The 22,439-nt window shown below is 39.4% G+C and overlaps 3 protein-coding genes across 4 annotated transcripts; all 3 read left to right on the forward strand.

Moving 5' to 3' along the window:
* Positions 1–1,436: 1,436 nt before the first annotated feature.
* LOC128448276 (ras-related protein Rab-8A) lies at positions 1,437–7,776 on the forward strand. Its single transcript, XM_053430858.1, has 8 exons — positions 1,437–1,640; positions 2,176–2,236; positions 3,448–3,508; positions 3,951–4,028; positions 4,183–4,272; positions 4,396–4,461; positions 5,303–5,353; positions 5,487–7,776. The coding sequence occupies exons 1-8, from the start codon at positions 1,517–1,519 to the stop codon at positions 5,574–5,576; spliced, it is 621 nt and encodes a 206-aa protein (XP_053286833.1). The 5' UTR covers positions 1,437–1,516; the 3' UTR covers positions 5,577–7,776.
* Positions 7,777–9,328: 1,552 nt separating this feature from the next.
* hsh2d (hematopoietic SH2 domain containing) lies at positions 9,329–14,560 on the forward strand. 2 transcript variants are annotated; one of them, XM_053430428.1, is made up of 6 exons: positions 9,329–9,482; positions 9,973–10,115; positions 11,474–11,563; positions 11,675–11,840; positions 12,661–12,912; positions 13,061–14,560. In XM_053430428.1, exons 2-6 carry the CDS (start codon positions 9,988–9,990, stop codon positions 13,484–13,486), a joined length of 1,062 nt encoding a protein of 353 aa, XP_053286403.1. In that variant the 5' UTR covers positions 9,329–9,482; positions 9,973–9,987; the 3' UTR covers positions 13,487–14,560. The 2 variants fall into 2 exon arrangements, with proteins under 2 accessions (XP_053286403.1, XP_053286402.1); XM_053430427.1 differs by having other exon boundaries at positions 9,330–9,482; positions 9,987–10,115.
* A 2,752-nt stretch (positions 14,561–17,312) lies between these two features.
* tax1bp3 (Tax1 (human T-cell leukemia virus type I) binding protein 3) lies at positions 17,313–22,054 on the forward strand. Its single transcript, XM_053430166.1, has 4 exons — positions 17,313–17,560; positions 19,084–19,203; positions 20,199–20,276; positions 20,418–22,054. The coding sequence occupies exons 1-4, from the start codon at positions 17,522–17,524 to the stop codon at positions 20,595–20,597; spliced, it is 417 nt and encodes a 138-aa protein (XP_053286141.1). The 5' UTR covers positions 17,313–17,521; the 3' UTR covers positions 20,598–22,054.
* Positions 22,055–22,439: the final 385 nt, after the last annotated feature.

The following is a 22,439-nucleotide window of genomic DNA, read 5'->3' on the forward strand; positions in this document are numbered from 1 at the left end:
TTGAGAATCTGGTACTTGTAGCGTTTTATTGAGTATTATTGCAATGAAATTACTCAAATTATGAATACCTTGTAAATATTGTTGACATTAAGTTTTAATCGTTCTACAAAATGATTAATCAAAGCAATCGTTTTAGCTTACTGTTGTACTGGTGGATTTGTAGACTTTAACTCTAGCTTTATTTATAAAGAACTTTAGACACAACATTGTTGATCCAAAGTGCTTTACAACATTCTAATGGAGCCAGCAACAATGTTTTACGTGCCCAGGAGGTTTATCTCGCCATGGTTCTAGGCCCATGATTATTTAAGCCATAGACTGTATATGAAGAAGGGTTGACAGATCCCCAAAAGTGAAGCCAAATTGCTTTATCACTGGTGGACTCCTGCAGCATAGCTCATAAATCCTGCCTCTTCTTAGTTATCAAATAGGACATGAGTCAAACTAAAAAGTCAAAGTCCACTATGAAGGAATTGAAGTCCTTATCACACGGATGTTCGTAAAAGCCTAAAGTATGGTTTTAATTATTTATTTGATGCCATAAAAATGTGGCAAAACGTCATGATTGACTAATAATAAGGTGAGCGTATGTGTGGGTCTTTGTTACCACATATCTATACCTCAATAGTTACTCCCTCAAGATGGCAGCACTCGTGTCTGGGATATTTTGGCTTCATTTCTCGATAGTTCAGAGGAAGTAGAGACGCATTGTCCATCGTTATTTACAGTCTATGGTCTAGGCCAGTGTGTCCCAAAGTGGGGGCCAAGGGCCACTGGTGGGTTGGGAGGTATATCAGGTGGGTCAAGAAATTGTTCCATTTAGCAACATAAATTAAATTAAGAGATATTAAAATATATCTCTAATAAAGTATGATATGGGTATAACTTATGAGTGAGTAAACGTTAGGGCTGATTATGGCCACAATGGTTACCGTGGTTCTTTTGATCAATATGGAGATCATGATTATTTATGACTATTATTCAAAATAATTTTTCTGCCCACTCACATTAATGTCATGCTACATTTCTGCTAATTTACCAACCTGGATGTCAGCCTCGGGGCTTGGCTGAATATTTCCGGGGGCCACGGGCCTCTTCTGTTTGGGAAGCTCTGGTCTTAAACTTTAATATGTGAAATAAACCTTAATATATTACATTTTCAGAAATGTTATAAATGCAGTGGATTGTCATGAAGGCATGAAAATGAAACTAAGTCTGACTCAAGTGTCATTGAACATTAAATATTTTTCTTCTATTTAAGTTGATGACATAACAACATTGCTCAACACTTAGAGAAACAATTTCCATGTTGTAAAGAAAGTTTTAATTTATCAATGATCAATCAATAACTCTCTTAATCCGGGTGACAGCGTGCATGAAAACGAGCACACCCCGCGACTTCCGCAGCCACGACGACAGCCCAGAGTGGCAGCTGGTTTGACCACACGGCTGCTCACTGCACTGACGTCTCTACACCGGGCGGGATATCCGCAGCACTAGTAACACAGCTAATAACATGGCGAAGACTTACGACTACTTGTTTAAACTACTTTTAATCGGCGACTCCGGCGTCGGGAAGACCTGCGTGCTGTTCAGGTTCTCAGAGGATGCCTTCAACTCCACGTTTATCTCGACTATAGGTGGGTACAATGTGGCGTATGGCGGGGTTGTCTTTGGAGGAAAAGTGTGAGAGGAGCAGCCCATCCTGTCGAGCTAATTTGCTGCTAGTCACTCCTCTGGCTAGCATTCGTGTTGTGCTAGCGGCTAGCCAGGAAGCAGCCCTGCCGGCTTCGTTTAGAGGGGCTTTTCCAGACCTGTCACTGATAACTCAACATGTATTTATACATAATAGTGTCACTTTAATGAGTTCTGTGCATGTGCTCGTACCCCGAACAAACATTTACGCGAATCGTAGACACACATGAACTATGTCAAGTTGGGCTAACAGGCTACAAAGTGTGTAGCCTGCACAGCTAGCATTATGGGCAGTGTCATTCCTCCATATGACCAGCTGCCTGTACTTTGCTCCCCAGCCTGCGTTACATAATGTTCCCTGTGCATTGATACAACTTATCTGTGCGACGTTGAGTGAGACTTGACACTGCACAACTTTGAGCAATTGTTGTCTCAATAACGGGGTTTTAAATAGTTGTTTTTGTTATGTTTCTCCTCCAGGTATTGACTTCAAGATCAGAACAATAGAATTAGATGGGAAGAAGATCAAGTTACAGATATGGTAAGAAAGTCTCCAAAGTCTCTCATTTCACAGCTTCCTTGTAAAGATTCAAAGATTGTGGACAATTATCACTCAATCAATCACAGAAACTACCAAATAAAAAGCTTATAAACATGGGAATAAACGTAGAAACCTCAGAGAGAGAGCCACGCGTCAGGGATCCCTCCCCCAGGACGGACAGATTTGCAACAGATTCCATCATTACACTCAGTTACCAGCTACATCAAGCTAAACCTTGAGCTGTTGTTTATCTCATCAGGCCTGATTAAACTCCTGCCTTCGTGGTAGTTGTAAAAAGATGTTGCTTTACGCTGGGAGGTGCTTTAGTCTTGCCTCTTTATAAACTGGGTGGACAACATATTAGAGACAACTCCCAGTCTAACACAATACAGTTCAACCAGCACTGCAAATTATAGAAACCAAAGTGACCTCTCTTAAACAGTTTAAACACAAACCGAACATTGTAATCATAAAGGTTGGGTGTGTTTCATCATTGCATTGTTGAATCAGGCTGTGTAGATTAGATTAAGTGTTCTTAATAAACTGGTAACTCAAAGTGTTCGGCATCTGTGCTCCAGTGCAAAAAAAAATAAATTTATACCAGTTATTAGACCTATTATCTAAATATAATCCAACTATTGAACACTCACGATAATTAAAAGTCTAGTCAGTATAACATATTTAGGGTTAAGAATTGTAAGCATTGTTTATATCTGCTTTCATAGTTGACAATTTTCTTGTCTGTGTCACGTTGCTCTTAAACAAGACACAATGTTGGTTTCCTGTGTTTAAAGATTTGTACCACTGTGGTTTCCCGTAATGATAGAGACTATTCTTGGTTTACTCTGCATTTGATTCAGGAAACTGAATAACTCAAGTGATACCTACTTTTGTACCACTGTGTAGTACATGACTGTTTGCGTTTATAAATTTACTTGTTGTCTCACTAACATTTTAGATGAGAAGATCAAAATCTGGTTTATTTTTGTGATCAAAGAAGCGGTCGCCAGTGATATGTTAGCTCTTGCACAAAACTGGGACCGGGCTTAAACAGCCTTGTGTTGCTAAAAGTGTGTTCCCATACACAATCTGACCAATCTAAGCTTGGTTTATGTCATTAATACTTATAGAAGGAATATATAACTATCTGTAGTGGTGCTTTCCGTGTTGGCAAGGTTTTGCCAGACAAAATAAAAATGTTTTCTTTGTAGGGATACAGCAGGACAGGAGAGGTTCAGGACCATCACAACAGCCTACTACAGAGGAGCCATGGTAAGTTGCACCACCAGCCTCACAACTCCCACACTGTACTCGCATAGTTCAGATCATCTCAGCGTCTGTGGGTCAACTCAAGTGTGAGCACTTCAGCTGAAACTTTTCCCAGAGCCACACCCAGCATTGTTGTTAATATTGTACTGTCACATCGGGGAATTCACTTGTGTGCTCAGTGTATTATTGTGTGCTTTGTGTTAGCCTCTCCTTTAGCTCATGTTTAACTGGATGCATGTGTTTGTCCCTTTGACATCAGAAACCTGATTGATTATGGATGCCATGCTCTCCCTTGAGGCTGCACAATCATGTGATCCATCACTTATTCATGTTGAAATCAACAGCAAAAACACATTAGATCCTTTTATTTATAGTCTGTTAATACACTAAGAAATATGATTAGGAAATGGCCTTACAGTTGTCTTCTCCTCTATGAAATCTCCAGGGCATCATGCTTGTGTTTGACATAACCAACGAGAAGTCCTTTGACAACATCAAGAACTGGATACGGAATATAGAAGAGGTAAAAAAAACATTTTAACACAAGTTGAGTGTGCCTATTTGTGAGTTTGTATGTATACTTGCTTTGTACAAATGTTGCTATTTACATCTCCTTGGTATATGTGTATGTGTTGTTTTGATATGTATGATTACATCTCCTGTTTTATTATTCGCAGCATGCCTCAGGAGATGTGGAGAGGATGGTGCTTGGGAACAAATGTGATTGTAATGACAAGCGACAGGTGTCCAAAGATAGAGGAGAGAAGGTGGGGCGATACATCAAGTCAAGTGCACTGGGAACTTGATTAACATTGCACTAGTAGCTCTCTTGGCGTACACATCTATTATCTTTACTGACATTTACTCTGCCTCTTTTCTCTCGACGTCAGCTGGCGCTGGAGTACGGCATTAAGTTCATGGAGACCAGTGCAAAGGCGAACATCAATGTCGAGAATGTGAGTTCACACTTTTCCTGCTATGACTCAATTGCAGTTGACTGTTTTGTTGCCAAGGGCTGAGGCTGTGTGCATTCATTTAAATAATTCCATTCAACCTGTTTTTTTCTGTCCACATCAACAATTCCCACAATATGATAATAAGTTAACAGAAAATGGATAACAAAACATCTTATGATACCTACACTTTATACACAGAATTCGTCTAATCAACAAACCTGTGAGTTCTGAAGCTTAGTTCACTTACAGACTACAGTAATGCCTCCAGAATTTAAAGCAGAATAAAATAGGTGTGGAGTGGAACAATGTATGTCTTTGTTTGTAAAGGAGCTCAAAACTACAATAATCAAGCAGTGTTCCATGTATGACACATGGTCATATTAAACCATTTAATTAGCCATAGCCATGATTATACTGCAACCACATCATTTGTTCACTGCTGACCCATAGACGGTGTGTGTGTGTGCTCATCATTTACATGTTTGCCTTTTTGTTATACAATTATTTAGTTACTTGTATCATATTGAATATTAAGCCCTCACCTGAAATCCTGAATCCTGTGTGTTTGATTTAGTGACACAGTCTATATGTTGGTCATTGATATATTGCTCACACACTTTGTTGATAACTTTGCTTTATTCAACAGTCTAAAATAGTATCTATCTATCTATATATATCTATATATATATAGATATATATATATAGTAAATTAAATTTAAAATACGATGGACTATCTCCTTGCTTGCTTTACGCATGTTTAAAATATGTGTAGTGATCAGTTACTACATCTTGTCATCATTATTATTATGGTAACATTTTTCTGACCTGTTCCCGTCTGCAGGCATTCTTAACCCTCGCCAGAGACATCAAAGCAAAAATTGACAAGAAGCTGGTAAGCACATAGTAAAGTGAAAGAATTAATTGTCCGGCTCTTTTGGATACAGTATGCTTTCTGTGTCGGGCAATGTTCTGGTGTTTCTCATGTTGTCATATTTGTGCTTTGTCATGCGCGGCGTGTCTTCCAGGAGGGCAACAACCCGCAGGGCAGCAGTCAAGGAGTAAAGATCACAGAACAACCCAAGAAGAACAGTTTCTTCCGCTGCACGCTGCTGTGAGGTGATGGGAGAGTTGGCATCCACCATCGCCTTAACTGTGTCCCGCACTGGACAGAACTGGACAGAGCACACTCTGAAATCCATCTCTTTTATCCTCCTCCACTTGTCTTCCTCCTCCTGTCTGGTTTGTCCCATGCTTATCTTCTAGGAACAACAAACGTTCATCGCTTCCTAATTCTACCAGTTGTCTGTGGCCGCTGTTACATGCAAATCTCTTATTGTTTTTTACAGTTGCTCCTTACACCTAAGATTTCCACTTAATTCCTTAAATTGTATTGACTTTTAAAGATGGCCTTCTCAGCATGAGACATTGAAAGTGATCAAACTACTTTTTGTAGGTGACTGTTCCCTGTCTGCAGGTTATTATCTTACAATAATTCCTGATGCCAAGGTTTTTTTTTCCACCTGTTGTCACTCGGGGTGTAGTCTTAATTAGTTATTCTTGATCTGTAAAAGTATCCCAAATTATATTTCCAGACCTTACCCACTAGTTTAATGGGCTTCCTAATTTTATAAATGTAGACTATTCAATAATGCGACACACTGTATCTCTGCAAGGTGATCAGGGTAGATTCCCAGTTGAGTGCTACCATATTACAGACTGGTTGGTCCAGAGCTCTATATATCTGCATTAGGTAAAAGCTAAATGTAAATTTGTTGAATTAATTATTATGGACCATATGAAACAGCAGTGCCAGTGCATTTTACTCATATCAACATTGGAGTTTACACCTTTTCTACTCATGTCTTTCTATGGATTTTTTTTTAGGCTGAAACATTCCATTCATTGCTCTTGTGAACACTTTAATGTGCAATGTAGTGTATTTAGAGTCCAGAGTTTGTCTGTCTTAAGTATTCATGCAGCTGCAGTAACAGCTGGGTTCTTGAGAGCACACAGTTTTCGAAGTTGATTTCCTCATGATGGGTTTTGGCTGTGTTTCTCAGAAAATGTGTTTTAGGAGGAAGACAGCTCTTTGTTGCACTTCCCTTTTCGGACTAGCAATACCCGACTCTAACACCAGGAGGCGACGCAGCTAACCAGCAGAGGCACAGAAGGAATCTCAGTGATTAATAAGAATCATTGTTTTATGCTTTGATCTTTTTTCCAGTTGTCAGTTCCAATGGGGGAACATGTTACACAACTGTTTATTTCTGGGCCTTGGATCAGGGCGATGCTGTAGCAGTATTTATGGAGTGAAACAACAAAAAGCACCAAATGACAAAGTGGCCTTTTATGTTCTTATTGATTATGCACTTTTCCTTTTGTTCTCTCTGTTAAAAAAAAAAAAAATTCTTAATGTGTTGACTGTTTGTTGCAAGCCTTAACAGAAAGCAAATAATAGTCATGCACAACTTTCCCCCTGTTTTATAAATCTGGGATTCCTGAAAACATCCGAGCACTGACGAGGCCTATGATATAAAGAAGCATTTCCCAATTACAACATTCACTGATATTTTTCTAGCATTTTAGACATTTGCATCCATGTTGATGCTTTCTGGAACCCCAGATACCCCTTACCCTGCATTCTTTTCCTCTTACGTTCCCCCCCCTTTTGGCCCAGCATAAGAGCCGTCTGAACTATGCATTCTGGGTCCTTTAGAAAACCTCAAAAAGCTTTGCACATTTGACTCGATAAGCTTTGTATGAGATTATAAATGTGCATAGGATCCTTACTATTTTATTTTCTGCTGTCACTCCAAATGCTATTGTGTGTGTGCGCAAGGGTTGAGGCGCAAGAATTGAACTGACGCCTGGTTAAAAGCGCCTCAGGGCAAATCATTATTAGTTCTGCTGAATTGAGTCATAAATATTAACCTGTGGATCTAAATCATCATCTTTGATGGACTCGATGGTTTCAGCACTATGTTTGTTAAACTGACTCTCGCACATAAAAGATGCAGTTTTTAGATTGAAGTGGTTTAAATTTGGTCTGTAAAATGAGCACAGTTCTGCTTTTGATTGGATTGGTTGTAATTCTCTCCCCATTGTAAATCTGTCAGTTCTCAGTCAACATGTCTTCAGCAGCACACAACTGATTTTGAAGTGCATCACTGATCTTTGATGGATTTCATGGGTGGGAGATGAAAATTCAGCAATTGTAAATAAGATCTACAATGATTGTACTGTAGTTTCATAAATCACATCTACACCTTTTGTAGATAAGTGTTCTTTGATTTATTAAAATGAGATTGTTAAAAACGTTTTGCACCATTTATCATTGGAGATGTATATTAAATATGTGAATAGATATAAGGAAGTTTAATATAAGCTTATGTTTTGCTAATGATTTATATTTGACCTATGATTAGCTCAGATTATGATTTGATCATGTAGAGTTTCAAACTTTTCTTCTAAAATCTGATTTATATGAACAAGAAAAAAAACATGTTCAGCGAGATATGATAGTGTCATGTTTTCTTAACCAAGCCTGATATATGGGGGGCCTGATTTTGTAGGAAATACAAAATTTGAGCTCATGACCTGGACAAAGAAGGCTGTGATCAAAACATTTGCAAACAACTTGACCAATTAGATACTGTGTAATTAATTTAACTGTAGATTTGACTCAATTTGATTTATTTTGATGACATCAAAATAAATCAAACCCTCAAGATCTTGTTACTGTTATAAAGACACACCTGAGAGATAAGTGGTGAGCTATGTCACCTCAATAACACGTCTCCCAACTCGATATGTCATCCTAAGGTGCTCCATCGTACACATTTCAATGTTCTCACCCTCTTGCCATGCACCTGCTGCTCCATGCTGTCATGCAGTATCACCTCTCACCAGCAACTGACACCAGGATGTTTAAAACAATCATTAATCACCTAAAGTGAAGTTTAAAAGATTGTGCCTCTGAGATTCAGTGTGTGCATGTGTGTTGCTTGTGTGTTAATGGAGGAGCCCCACAAAAACATTCACACTGAACGGCATCACTTCCTCCTCACACAGCAGCGTGAAGCGAAACCATACCGGAAAGTTTATCAAACACTTACAATTGAGTCTTTTTAACAGTTAGCAGGTGGGTGTAAAACATCGGTGATTGGTTCTTTATTTTCTCAGACAGTGAAGTTAAACTGTGACCAGGAGTTTGCATTGAAACTGTTAGTCAAACAGATTTGTCGAACAGCGAGCTTGAACTTGGTTGTCAAGATAAACCTGATTGTCCAGTTAGTTCCTAGCTGAAAGAGGTGGAAGTCAAACCCCTCTTTTTTTTTTAGATGCACATAATTGGACAGTTTGATCATAACATGATTTTATTATCACAAATTCTAAAATGGATACATTATGGGTGAAAACCGAAATATATTATATTGTATGCTAATTGAGTTATATGACATTGTAATGGAATCTAATGGCAACAACACTAAACAGTATGTTAACAGGATGCAGAGGTGGCATAAATGTTGGGGCACCAGTCACATCAGTGCTGCTCCCTCCATGAAACCTGTGACCACTGGATTTCATTTAATTGCTGTCACTGTGTGCCTACCCCCATATCTCTATTAATAAATAAATAAATAAATAGCTAAAAAATTAAGTATTCACAACAGTCAGTACATGAGTTCTTTCTGAAGAAAACTCTGAATAAACATTGAATTATAAAGACTTATGAAGCCTCCCAAGTTTGTACTTTGGACTGAAACTTGAATAAATAAATGATGTCATACAGCAGCAGCAGAAAAGGCAGCATCGATTCATCCGGTTTTATCTGGTCGGGTTCCACTATATAAAAAACAGTTGGATGATGTTTGGCTTATTCGTCACATGACGTTCTGTTTTAATGTGTGGAGCTGTGTGACAGCAGCTTCGTAGATAAGGTTTAGCTCCGCCCACAGTCAGGTAGAGTCAGGTGCGTGCCAGTTCTGCTGTGTCATTTCATCACGGAGGCATCAGACGAGGTGAGTCTATTTTTACTGTGAGCTTTGTTTGAGTTAGACAACATACTGATTGATTTAAATTATTTGCAATTGGTTATACTGCAGCAAACAGAGCAGGTAGAGTTTACTTTTCTCTCTCTATGATGTTAACATTTTAGGAGAAATATGTTCATGATTTAAAATAAAACATTTATAATAGTGTTTATAGAAAAGTTTGACATGGAACAAGTTTTGACAGTGCATCAAACTATGTGTGAGAGTGGTTCAGTGAGAATATGCAACAGAAAGAGAAATTATGAATGAAAAGAAGTAACAAGAAATCACATAATTGCTGTATCATTCTGAGGCTGTATATCATTGGTATTCGAACGAAGTATCTGCTAGTTCAGCCTATATGAATTTTTGCAATGATATATATCTACAAGTACTCACCTACTCTACAAGTCATACACTGTACGTTACAAGTATCTTACGTATGAGTCAGTGAGCTGTAAATCATAACAGACATCAGAACCTTTCCCTCAGGATGATGGAGCGGAGTCAGCCGTCACAAGGACAGCACGATCCTCGCACCTGGTTCACCGAGTCCCAGTATCGGACTGTGATCAGGAATGGTATCATCCCAGAGTGGTTTCACGGCATCATTTCCAGAAAGTACGTTTGTCTTTTTATGTCACTCTTTTCTAATTATTATAGCGTTGGTATATTTTAGGTTTGGCTGGTCTGTGTTGTATGTTAAATGTTCCACTGAATATCTACACTCAATGTCATATAAATAAGAAATTGTGAAAGGTTCATGTGCAGTAATGTAGTGTTTTACAATAAAAGACAATGAAAACATTTACAGTACGAGATTGATAAAATATAAGAGGAACTCTGCGCAATAATTTTAAACAATGGGAATCTATAATTAGTCTGAAGGTTTTCAGGAAGTAAAAACAAAAAAGTTTATTTTTGACAACCACATAGACATGAGAGTCAAACTTTTCTCAAATCCGACCCGACATGTTCAAAGCCCGGGGAAGCAAGTGAGGAAACATTCTGTATTTTCTCACAAAACAAATGAATAGCTTTGCCTGTATGGTTCCATATCAAGGTGGAAAACATATTTTCTGCTCAAAGGGCCTTAGAAATGATTTTTGAAGCGAGAGAAGCTTTGGAAGATGATGTGCAGGACATCAAGTCTTTGAACTTTTCATCCTTGATGCTAATTTGGAGGGGCAGCATGTTTTTGGAGAGAGGTTGAAGGAAGTTCACCAAACCCATCTGCATGCATACTATGGTGGTTCTGATCATAGGTTCTGATCCATGCTGGAGTTTTCAGATCCAAAGGGGCATACACAGAATCCCTGTAGGATGTAGAAACTGGCAGAGAACTTTTCTGTGTAACAATAACTCTGGAAGACCTCCAGGATTATCTGGTCTTAGAACAGAGACCACAGGCAGAAAGACAAGCTGGCTGAATTTCCATCATTCTATGTTTTGGCCAGTGAAACGCTGCCATGTGTGTGGACAGGACACAGAGTATACATGCATCAGGTGCAAGAAATACATATACAACACACAGCAAAAACTCTGCCCGTTGTGTGTTGCATATAGGGTGGCATGATTAGGCTGTGTGTTCAATGTGTTGTGTAGACTGACATGAGTGGGTTCAATTTCTTATTAAGTTCGAAGAAATAAGCATAAATAGTGATGAAACATCTTGTGGACCCAATTAATGCAGGGGGTCCACCAAACCTTCGGACATTGGATGAGTAGCAAAAGCATGAACGCCACACAAGGGTTAATGTATTTTGATTATTTGTAAGACTAATCACTTCAGTAGTTTTTGACAACAGTGCACATTGTTTATGTGACCACTCATAGATGAGAACACGTAATGTGTTAAAAGCTAATGACAAATTTCCACTGTGATATCACAGAAAACTGATTCAAGCTGTAATTGATACCAACACACCTCCTCTGTGAAGCTATGCTGTGCTCGTTTTAGTTTTATAATCATTTTGTAGGGCAGCTGAGGACTTGCTCATGCCAAAGCCTGCTGGATACTTCCTCATCAGAGTCAGTGAGACCAGGGTTGGATACTCCCTCTCGTATCGGTGAGTGTGTGCAGGACTACATGAGCTTTCTTTATTTATAATATTATAATACTCACAGAGTCTAACAGCTCAAATTCCTCTCCTCTCCCCTCGTGTGCACTGACCCCTCAGTGCTGACGACCGCTGCAGACACTTCATGATTGATGCGTTGGAGGACGGCAATTACATCATAGTCGGGGAGAGCAGGCATCATCGGTTCCTGCAGGACCTCGTGGACTTTCATCGTAGAAGTCCCATCTTGCCTTTCACTGAGGTGCTCACTGTTGCCTGTGGACAGGTGAGGAAGTGTCTTTGTTACCCTACCTGTGTACCTGAATTGAAGAGCCAGTCAATTTAATATATAGATTTGTATGTAGTTGTAGGTATCGTGTGTTGTGTTGTTTGAACTCCCCATTTGGCTTTAAGGTAACACTATGTCACTGTTACTGAGCAGCAGCAACCTTATGTAACCACATGTGGTGATTCCTTCTGTTGGACAGTGGATATTACCCATGGTCCCAGACTTCCTGCTGTAACAAATACACCCAACTCTGTTCAAAATTCTTCATATTTCCCCAAAAAATTGAATTCCTTGTAAAGGGAGTTTCCTCACTGAATATCTGGGACAAACGCTGGTTTATAAATGATTTACAGTTTGGCTTTGCTCTTAAACTTGCTGGACCTGACTCTGGTAACTAAAGGTGTGACTATCAGTTAGTTACACACTTATACTACCTGCTCACCAAAGTTACTGGAGCAAGCACAGGCAGTAAGGAGTGGGAATGAAAGTGGCACCAATCTCACTATTAGAAGTCAGATAACCATCAAACAAATTTTGAAGCTACAATATTATAAGATTAACATAAAGTTAAGGAATTGCTTTTATGTTTAATTTATGATCTGATGAAAACTCAGTTTAGCTGTTTTAGGTATAATTCACCATCTATACAACACATTCACTTTTATGTGTTTACTGTGCGTCATGCATTCAAAGAGGAAACTGTCTACCTAATTTACACAATATTTGTTTATTTGCTCACTACCTGTACACTCTGCAAAACCAAAACCAAAAATAATCATGTCCTGTCTCTGTCTCTCTCTGGCTAATCTTATGTAAGTCATCAAATGACAAGTCAGACTACGCAGAACTTCTGTTTCCCCAAAGACGCCCAAATCCCAACCCAAGTTTGCAGCATACCTCACTGCAGCGGAACGTGAGCCCCCCCGAACCACCACAAGAGTTCATGCCACCGGCTCCTCCTTCTAGACCAGACAACCTATGGAACAACGCAGTCCCGGTTCCAAGCAGCCAACAAAAATACCAATACACTTTGCAATTTTCACACAATACCTCTCAACTTCCAGCAATGGTAAGATGCTGGGCCTAGTTGTTTAAGTATAAACAAAAAAAAAATAATTTTTACTTGTAGTCACATTTCCAGGGCCTTGCACATTCAATGGCCAACAGTGATTTTAATTCTTAACAAGATTCCCTGCTGTTTTGTTGGTCTCATGAAGATTCATACAGCCGAGGACCCTCAATACAACCTGCCTCCTGGGGTCCCTTCTAGGGGTTTTGTGCCTCAACCGAGGCAGAACCAGCCCTGTATCGGTTCAGCCCCTGCACTCGAGGGTCCCTCCTCACCTACAGCCTCTCAACACTCTCCCATCGGAAACATTCAGCCTGGAAAGAACCACGACGGGAAGCCATCGGTCGTCGCCAACCTAATGAACTTGAAGAAGAAATTCCAAAAGAAAATAAGTAAGTCCCAGGAGAACTTTTACACAGAGATTAATGGGGAGGCGATATACAGCAATGCATACCAGGGAGAGCAGACATGCGATGAAGCAGTATATTCCAACCGTGGCACATATGTGATGGCAACTCATGGAGCTTTACCTCCAGAGTACATGCCACCTCCTCCTTTTGCTCCAGGCTTCTGATTCCCCAATGCTCCAGAAAATGATGCCTATAGGATAGACTGCATTGTGCAGAACTGAAACCATGTTACAAATATTGAGGGCAGTTGTGTCTCAGGAGGTAGAGAGGGTTGTACACTAACCAAAAGGTCGGTGGTTCAACCCCCCACCACCTTCAGTGTGTGATAGAAAAAACTCTGTTTGGTAGTTCTGTGTGAATGTGTGAGTGAATGGATGAGTTGAAGGCTCTTTGAGTGGTCGATAAGACTGAAAACGTTGCTGCATAAATATAGTCTGTTAATGAATCAAACCAAAGAAGGTGTACACGTATACGTGCAGGGCATAAAGGCCACATACACAGAAAAAGGGTGAGGGAACCCAAAACATCACCACTATTCCAAAAGTCTTTTCATCTGCACACCCACATTTATAAACTTTGGATCCAGGTTGAAGACTATGACATTTAAAAATTATGAAGTAGATCAAACTGTATATGTGACAACTATTAGTGACGTGAAGTATGTGTCAGCTTTTTCAACAGGGACAATACAGATAAACGCTGATACATAAGTAGGAGTGCAATACAAGTCTATAGTTGGAGTTAACTTGCTTCCCCATTCACTTGTTGGGCCTTCGAAAGTCTGGTTAAATGTTCAGAGGTTACAGATGGACGCGTACTCTCGTGAGAAAAGGGAGTTTTATGTATCATATGAAAATCCGCATGACCTTGTTAATGTCAGAGGATTTGAATACACGGGAGGTATACTGCAACCCCAGAGATCTGAATCAGTAGCAGCACAATGACAGAGAAGCTGGAGGAGAGAGGAAATTAAGAAACTAGTCAAACTTGTTCCTCACGTATAGAAATGGCCATTGACGTCAGTTAGATGCACTTTCACACAGTTTCTGAACCAAGAGGTGGTGGTACATTATATCGTTGTTACTGGAAATAGCCAATAGCCCAAGATGAGGATGTTAAAGTTACTAGATAGTGTGATGTCTACGATTTTTCATGTTTCTGTCTACATAATTTAGCTATAAAGTGTGTAATGATGTTATATGACTGTAAAAAAAATAAAAGTCTTATTTCCGAGCCTGCATACGTCTGAAATTCAGTTCTGTATAATTTTGTTTCATTACATATTATCACCCACTGTAGCATAAGCTGCAGATATGTTTGATTTATATAATGATGAGATAATTTCATTTCCACACACTGGACATACTGTACAGCTGTTAATAGGAACAAACAGGACAGACAGATATTGTCTCTGCACACTTCTTCCTTCTTCCTTAACTTCTCCTCTCCTTCTGAACTTTGCATGCTGACGCTTAAATGTCACTGCCCTGGTGTGGACTGTGATGAAGTCTGTCTGTGCAGTAGGTTCATGTGCAATCCATTCACTGTACATATTCCCACACTGCGCACATCTTTCTTGTTTTTACACTTAGCTTTTTAGAGCCCGAGCACTGACCGGCCACTGACAGACAGTGAAGCCCTAATGAAATTGTAAGGATTATTGTTATTATTTTTCAGGCAAATGAATTGGCTATTTGAGGGCTTTAACATGCTCAAATTCTTACCAAAAACTGCAGAAAAGTAGAAAGTGGTGGTAAAATGGGCGTGGTAAAATGGCTCAACGGTGCCCCCAGAGACCCCTTGAACACGTTCACATTGACCGATCTTCACAAAAATAATCCAATCCTCAATGTTAATATGATGGTTAAAGTTTGGCAGGCTGTCGTGTTGGCAGGACTTCAACCAATTATCCATTGCACAATAACTTACACTATGTACATTTAAAAAAAAAGAAATATTTAAAAAAAGGAAACAAAAAAATTAATTTTAATAAAAAAAATAGATAATTTAAATTAAATCAGACCTGCGCAGTAGCGATCTGCACACCTCCTGGATTAATTTCATTTAAATAATTTAATTAATTTCATTTAAATTTGTATATATTAAATGTTTTATATATTTTTATTTATTTGAATTTACATAGTGTAAGATATTGTGCAATTAATAGGTGGTTGAAGTCCTGACAATTTTAGGGGTTCAGTATCTTGTCAAGGCCACTTCAGCATGCAGATGGGGAAGAGTATGAATCGAACCACCAACCTTCTTGTTGGAGAACGACCTCTCTTCCCCCTAGGCCACACCGCCTGCTCATTCCCATGAGAAACTAAGGGTTGTATTTTCTACTTTACTACATATATTTGACAGCCTTACTTAAAAGTTACTCTTATATTTTTGGCTTTTAGATACTGAATGATTTAACATGCTTTAAAAACCTATTGTTAGAGAATAACCCAGTAGTTTCCAACCTTGGCTTCTGACGCCTTAAAAGAATCACACTGTGGGACACATTTAATATTGTTCCCATCAATTACCCCTAGGAGTAAGGGTCACTCATTAATCATTAATCAAATCAAACCTCCGGCCTCCTGAACTTTTACTTTGAAGGTGAGCTGCTTCTCTGTCCCCCTCTGGATGTCCTCGTTCAAGTTTAGCTGCTTAATTTCCAAGCAGTCTGCTGCTGCTTGTTTCCATGTGATGTCCTGAGGCTGCCCCCTGCTGGCTGCTGGGTTCCTCTGCTGCTCTTGCTTGGTTTGTGCAGCTTGTGATTAACTAAAGTTCTCCATAAAAGAAAAATCTTTATTATCCTTCAAGGGCAATTTGATTTACAACCAGCAATCAGTGCACGACCAAAATAAACCAATATATACAATGTTAATAAAACACAATATAAAAACCCTGTAGACTAAGTAGCAGGGGGAAATTAGCTTTTATTTAATGTTATAATCAAATACTCCTGATTTCATTGACTTTATAACAATGCATCATATTTCGTATTGTATGTGTTTTCAAATTCTGAATTGGCAGAGTTAGCAGTGGCCTAACTGAAGCTATGAAATACATTTATAATAGAATATTTATGTAAGTTTCTTGTCCATTTGTCGGTTGTTTGTTCTCTGTTGCCTTGTTTTTAATGTACATTGCCCCTTTTGAATAAATAAAATTAATATTATATAATATATGAATACATATCTGAAGCAGAAAATGTAAATACTCGAGTATTTGTTGAGCACAATAATTGAGGGTGCGTACTTGGTTAATTTTCATTCCATTAATATTTTATGTATTTCTTATACACGTAGGTTGTTACTTATTATAAGTTACTGGTGCCTATTTTTGACAAATTTCCCCACTGTGGGACTAATAAAGGATTATTTTATGTTATTCTAATTTATATTTCCCTATTTACTATGAATTTTATCAAAAGGGTGTCAAACTACTTGGAAACCTTTGTGAATCCTTTCTTGTTGAGCTGCTAATGCTTGCAGTGATTAATTTATTGATTCAAACATGAATTTCACGGCACCGACTACATCAGAGTGTCAAATCCATACCAAGCCAATAGAAAAAACCCTTCTTTCATTAAAGATAATTGTCTCATAACACATTTTAGATTGACTTTTCAAAATAAGAAAACATATGATAAACTTATAAATAACAATATTTCTTGTTTAAGAGTAGATGAGAAGGTTCCCTACCTTTAACCTGACAGAAGTTATTATCTAAAGCAGAATTTATATCTAAAAACGTGTCTGGGTATAGTGTTGAACAGGTAGCATGATCTCAGCACGTTCACAGAGGCGGTGACTACTGGGCACTTCCTTTTAAGGCGAAACACGGAGCCTCGCCCCGGGACAGCAGCCACAGAGATAACGTGGAGAGTTTGACTTGTGTCGCCCGTGTGTGAAGGGGGAGTGGAGCCACGGCCAACACCCTAAACACCGCCCTCCCCTGGCTGCCCTGGTGCTGCAAACCGCGCGGGGCTGATTGGCTGGGAGGCTGAGTGACGTCACTGGGAAGCCGCTTGGATTTTGCACAGGGATCAGCCGCTTGGATCACTCACTCCTCACGAGCACATCCAGGAAGTTGTCCCGACGTCGAACCCCTCTTTGTTTTCTCTGACTTTTTACAGCAACGAGTTATCATTTCACTTTTGGCCACTTTCCACCTGATATTTAACACCAAAGCTCCGCAGCGACGCCATGGCTTTTGTCCCGGGTCAGCCGCTCACCGCTGTTGTGGTAAGTTTTCGGTTGAACGGCACTCTGTTGTCCCACGCTGACGTTAAACCGGGTCAAACACCGGGTTAAGCCCTGTGTGTTCACGTTAGCAGCAGCCCGCTTATCGCAATGGTCATTAATGCTAGCATTTACTGTTAGCGTTACTTTCTTTGTTAAGCTAACGTGAGATGACCTCACCCGCGCCCACACTGCACCGCTTCCCCGAACGTCTGAAAACCATAAAAAAACAACTTACATTGCATCAGAAAATGGAACAAAAGTATTTCGAACATTTAAAATACCTTGAGTGATGATTCAAATGTGTGTTTTAAAGCTTCAGTAAGTACTAGTGTAGGAATGGGCGTCACCGTTCAGTCTTCCTGGGCGAAGAGGGCTTTAAAATCCCTTTGAGTGGCAGCTGTGTGTGTTTGTGCCACAGGAGTCACAGCAATTCATTGGAATGTGTCCAAACAGTTGTTAGGTTATTGGTGCATTATTTTTTTAATTAACTTCCAACCTTTCTATCCTCTTGACTGATGGAGTGAAATGTGTTGCAGTGGTGTAGTCCTCACTGGCTGATTGACTCTTACTCGGGCATAGAGGAGCTCCAGACATCCTCTTTGACTTCATTGTATCAGCCAGACCACTGAGACACTGTCTGGTGATTCATCAACACACACACACACAAGGCAGTCTTTGTGTTGTTGTGACGAGTCCTAATGTCAGAGTCGTAAGTCCAGCTGTTTTCATGATCCTCCAGCTGTTGTCGGTGTCAAGAAAAGAGCAGCACTATCACACTGTCAGTGTGGAATTCAGTTACAGACTGAAATCCAACATGTGTCTTGTGTTGAAATCAGATCAATTATCATAAATCAGTGCCTCATCGTCTTACATGTTAGTAATTGCCCAGTAACTTCTATTGGCTAGTAAGTGGTATACCAATGGCTTGTCAGTTTGCTATCAGTGACAAAACATTTGCCTTTTCACAGTATTTTCAGTGCTGCTGTAATTCCTAATAATTTACAAACACAATCTGCTATAAACAGTATGTCAATGTGCATCCTTTAAATTAACATAAGTCATTACTTTAGTATAAGTAATACTCACACTATAAATAAGTTACAGAAATCCCACAAGAACATCCAGAGTGATGCATTTCACGGCCGATGTCATAAATGCGCTAGGAGATGAGAAGCACTCTCCCCTCCCCGTCTTGCTTGAGTTGAATCTTGTACGATTCAAAGTATAAATCTCTGTAGCTCATTGTTGCCAAGATGTGAAGAACAAAAGTACACAAACCAAGGCCCACAAGTTAAATGCATGTCATTACGTCATACAACAAAAGGGTCAGCATCTAGCCGGCCAATATAAAGAAAAAAAATCTGTGTTTACTCAGGTGTTGTGTTTCCAACAGTGCTGATTAGAGCCAGAGTTGATAAAAACCAGAATCCGGGCCCAGACCTGTCTCTGTTTTACATGTGTTTTAAATTGGCTCATTAGGCTCTGTGATGGTGTATCATTTTGTTTTTTCTTCTGTTGAATAGCAACGAATTGAGATCCAGAAGTTGCAGGAGAGAAATAATTTGATCCTGGGCTTCAGCATCGGTGGAGGGATCGACCAGGACCCCGGGCAGAACCCCTTCTCTGAGAGCAAGAGTGACAAAGTAAGTGTTTTAGTGTGTGTTATGTGTGCACTGTGTAGTGTCTGTGCTCCTTTCTGTTGAGGCACTCTGCTGCTAGAGCAGTACTTGAACTCTACCTGAGGAACAGGCCTGAACACATTACCTGTTGCCTGAGGAGACAAAAAGGAATACTGCAAGTTTACACAAAGTCACATCAAATCTGCTGACTGTCTTAACTCTGTGAGCTGCAGTGACAGATACCGAGCTCTTCCTCTATAAGGAATGATTTGGTTTTCATAGTGCCTTCTCCCCTTTGACTTGTATAATTTCTCTCGAATTTTCTTGTATGACATATTGAAATGGGTCGTTGATTATTCAGTTTGCTGAATCGTCATTTAAGTCATTTATCAAGCCAATCATTTGTTGGTTCTAGCTTCTCATGCTTTGCTGCTTTCCTCTATCGTACATATCTTGGTTAGCTAAAAGTCTCGTGATTGTTGGACGGTTAGTTTAACAAATTAAGAAATCTCAAGACATTACAAGTTAGAGGGCTTTATTTGGTCCAACCTCCTAATTTTCTGTTTAGTCTGAGGCAAAATAACAGGTCTCTCAGACAGTCCAAAACAACATGGTCTCATTCAGTGTTATTAACCTAGTGAACATTTAATTTATTTGTCATCATTCAAATGGAAAGACAACCTTTTAGTAAGCTAGAGCTTGAAATAGCCAAATTGTCAACTGTGACGCACGCCCATCTATACACCAATCACTATTAAGTAAAGGTAGACACACACACTATGTGGGTGTGGATGACCGGAAATATTTTTGGCACTCCAAAAAGTCTTCAGGCCGCTCCCTAACGTGAGACCAAAACGTGTGACAGTATCCCTCATGGAGTAATTATAATGTATTTACTTTGTATTTGTTAAACTATGTTATCTTATATTTGCAAGGTGTTATTTTCTGTATCTTTGGATTTTTCATTGTTAGTTTGCCTGTATTGGTGATAGTGTTGAATGTGTGTGTGTTGGTCAAAGGGCATCTATGTGACCAGGATAACACCAGGAGGACCAGCTGACGTGTCAGGCTTGATGATGGGAGACAAAATAATGCAGGTATGTTGTGAAGTGTACCGTTGGTCTAAATCCACAAGATGGCACTAAGTGTACGCTAGAGTGTCAGGTGGGAGCCCACAGTAGAGAACATGTTATTTATTTAAGTTTAAGAAAATTACTAAAATTCTTGTCTTTTCTCAGGTGAACGGCTACGATATGACCATGGTGACACACGACTATGCTCGTAAAAAGCTAACAAAGAAGTCTGAGGTTGTGGTTCGGCTCCTTGTGACCAGGAAGTCGTTGGAGCAAGCCGTCAAGCAGTCGATGGGGCCCAAACTAACCCCACAATTTGACAACAGTGTGACACGACACTACTAACTCAGCTGCCACGGAATGAACACACTCATGTACTGCAATCACACACACTCAGATGATGGTTGCACTGTGGCCTTTATAACCAGATTATTGCAAAAAACAACAACACATCAGTCAGTTTAATGTTCGGCTGAAACATCCTGATGCTGCACAAGTCAGTTCTTACTTATCCTGGTCAGTCATCAAACAATGAGAGGGCGCTGTCCCTTCCCACCAACACTAAACTCACCTCAAAGTTCCAGTGCTATTTCCACTACAAGTATAGATTTAATGAAAACAAAATCTATTTGGATGTCAATCTTGTTAAGATTACATCATCAAATGCCAAACACTGTGAAGCAATCAAACCTTGTGAAAAGTGTTAATTTTCTCTTTTTTATTATGATACAGTAAGCTGTCCAAAATATATCAAATATTAAGGTTTTCCACTAATAATCTCTTAACTGGGGCTTAGTTCCGTTCTATTTATCTTGTTTATGTGTGATATCCTCGTAGTTAATTCCATGTCCACCGTGAACATTCTGCTGAATCTACATTTGGACGACACGCCTGACACATCATTATCAATATGTCACTCTTCATCATCCTCATCAGGTTGAGCAGGAGAAAGTCCATGTTTTGACTCAAGCTGAGTTTCTCACTGGAACCAGCAACGTGTAAACACTTTAATGGTGTATTGAACTTGTTTATTTGTCAGAGACCAAAAGTTAAAAGTGTAACTCTGAACCCTACAAGAGTGAAAGTTCTTCGTGTGCACACCAGCTTTTACCTCTTGTCTTATGATGCTTTGTTTGATTCCATTTAACGATTCCTCAGTGGTTTCTATGATGCAGTGAAGATCTGTGGCCTCTGATACACGACATACTAACCCTGTAGATGATTGATTTAATACTAATCATTTACAATATTTTGGGTTTTTAATAAAGGTTGTTTTTTTACTTGTTATGCTGGGAGATCTCATCGGCTCTTGTTGGGCTGGTGATAGAAAAATCAATTTCTATGTGTTTAATAGAACAATTTAAACTGTTTATCAGCAACTTCCGTCTTGATGATTAGATAAAGTTTCTGAAATGCTCGTATAATAATAATAATCGTGTCTATCTAAGATTCTAATCTTTCAGTCAATGAGCGACTTATTGTCTTGTCAGACTGTAATTTCAAGGACTGAGGCCTAACAAGGCAAACAGAGTTTTTTGCATCAAAAATGTAAAACCTGGACTCATAGGGGTTTTTGTTTTATATATTCCATTCATCATTTTGGTTGCTTGGGGGGGGGGGGGGGGTTCCAGCCCCAGGTTACAGACTGTCACTCCAGGAACGTCCCTTCAAACAACAAATTACTAACAGTATTTTCTATTTGAATAATTTTGTATGGAAACTGCCAGCAGAGCACAAATGTCCGGCAATTGAATGTGTACAGTTTTGAATCTTTCTCATATATAAAATCACTGAGAACAAAATATGCCTCTTATCCTGTTTTTGATAAAACACCAGTGTAATGGGATCTACCCCCCCCCCCCCCCCCACACCACCACCACCACCACCACCTCCTCTCACACACACTGCAAAGACTTTTTTTTACCTTCCAGGTCCTTCAAATAGATCCATGATGCCAGTTATCAAGTAATCAGCTGACATTTCACAGCAAAGAATCTATTCCCTGACCTTTCTGTGTTTACCAAGGCATTTTGATCGAGAGCGTTCTCCACTTTCATCTCTTAAATATGTGTGTGTCTGGAACCAATCACTGGCCTTTGAACTGGGGACTTGCAGGAATGAACCAGTCTATAATGCATCCAAATGAGAAAAACCGTTGGCACAAAGAAAGATTATAAAAGGCTTTAA

Source organism: Pleuronectes platessa, chromosome 9 (genome assembly GCF_947347685.1).
Source record: "Pleuronectes platessa chromosome 9, fPlePla1.1, whole genome shotgun sequence".
Lineage (NCBI taxonomy): Eukaryota > Metazoa > Chordata > Actinopteri > Pleuronectiformes > Pleuronectidae > Pleuronectes > Pleuronectes platessa.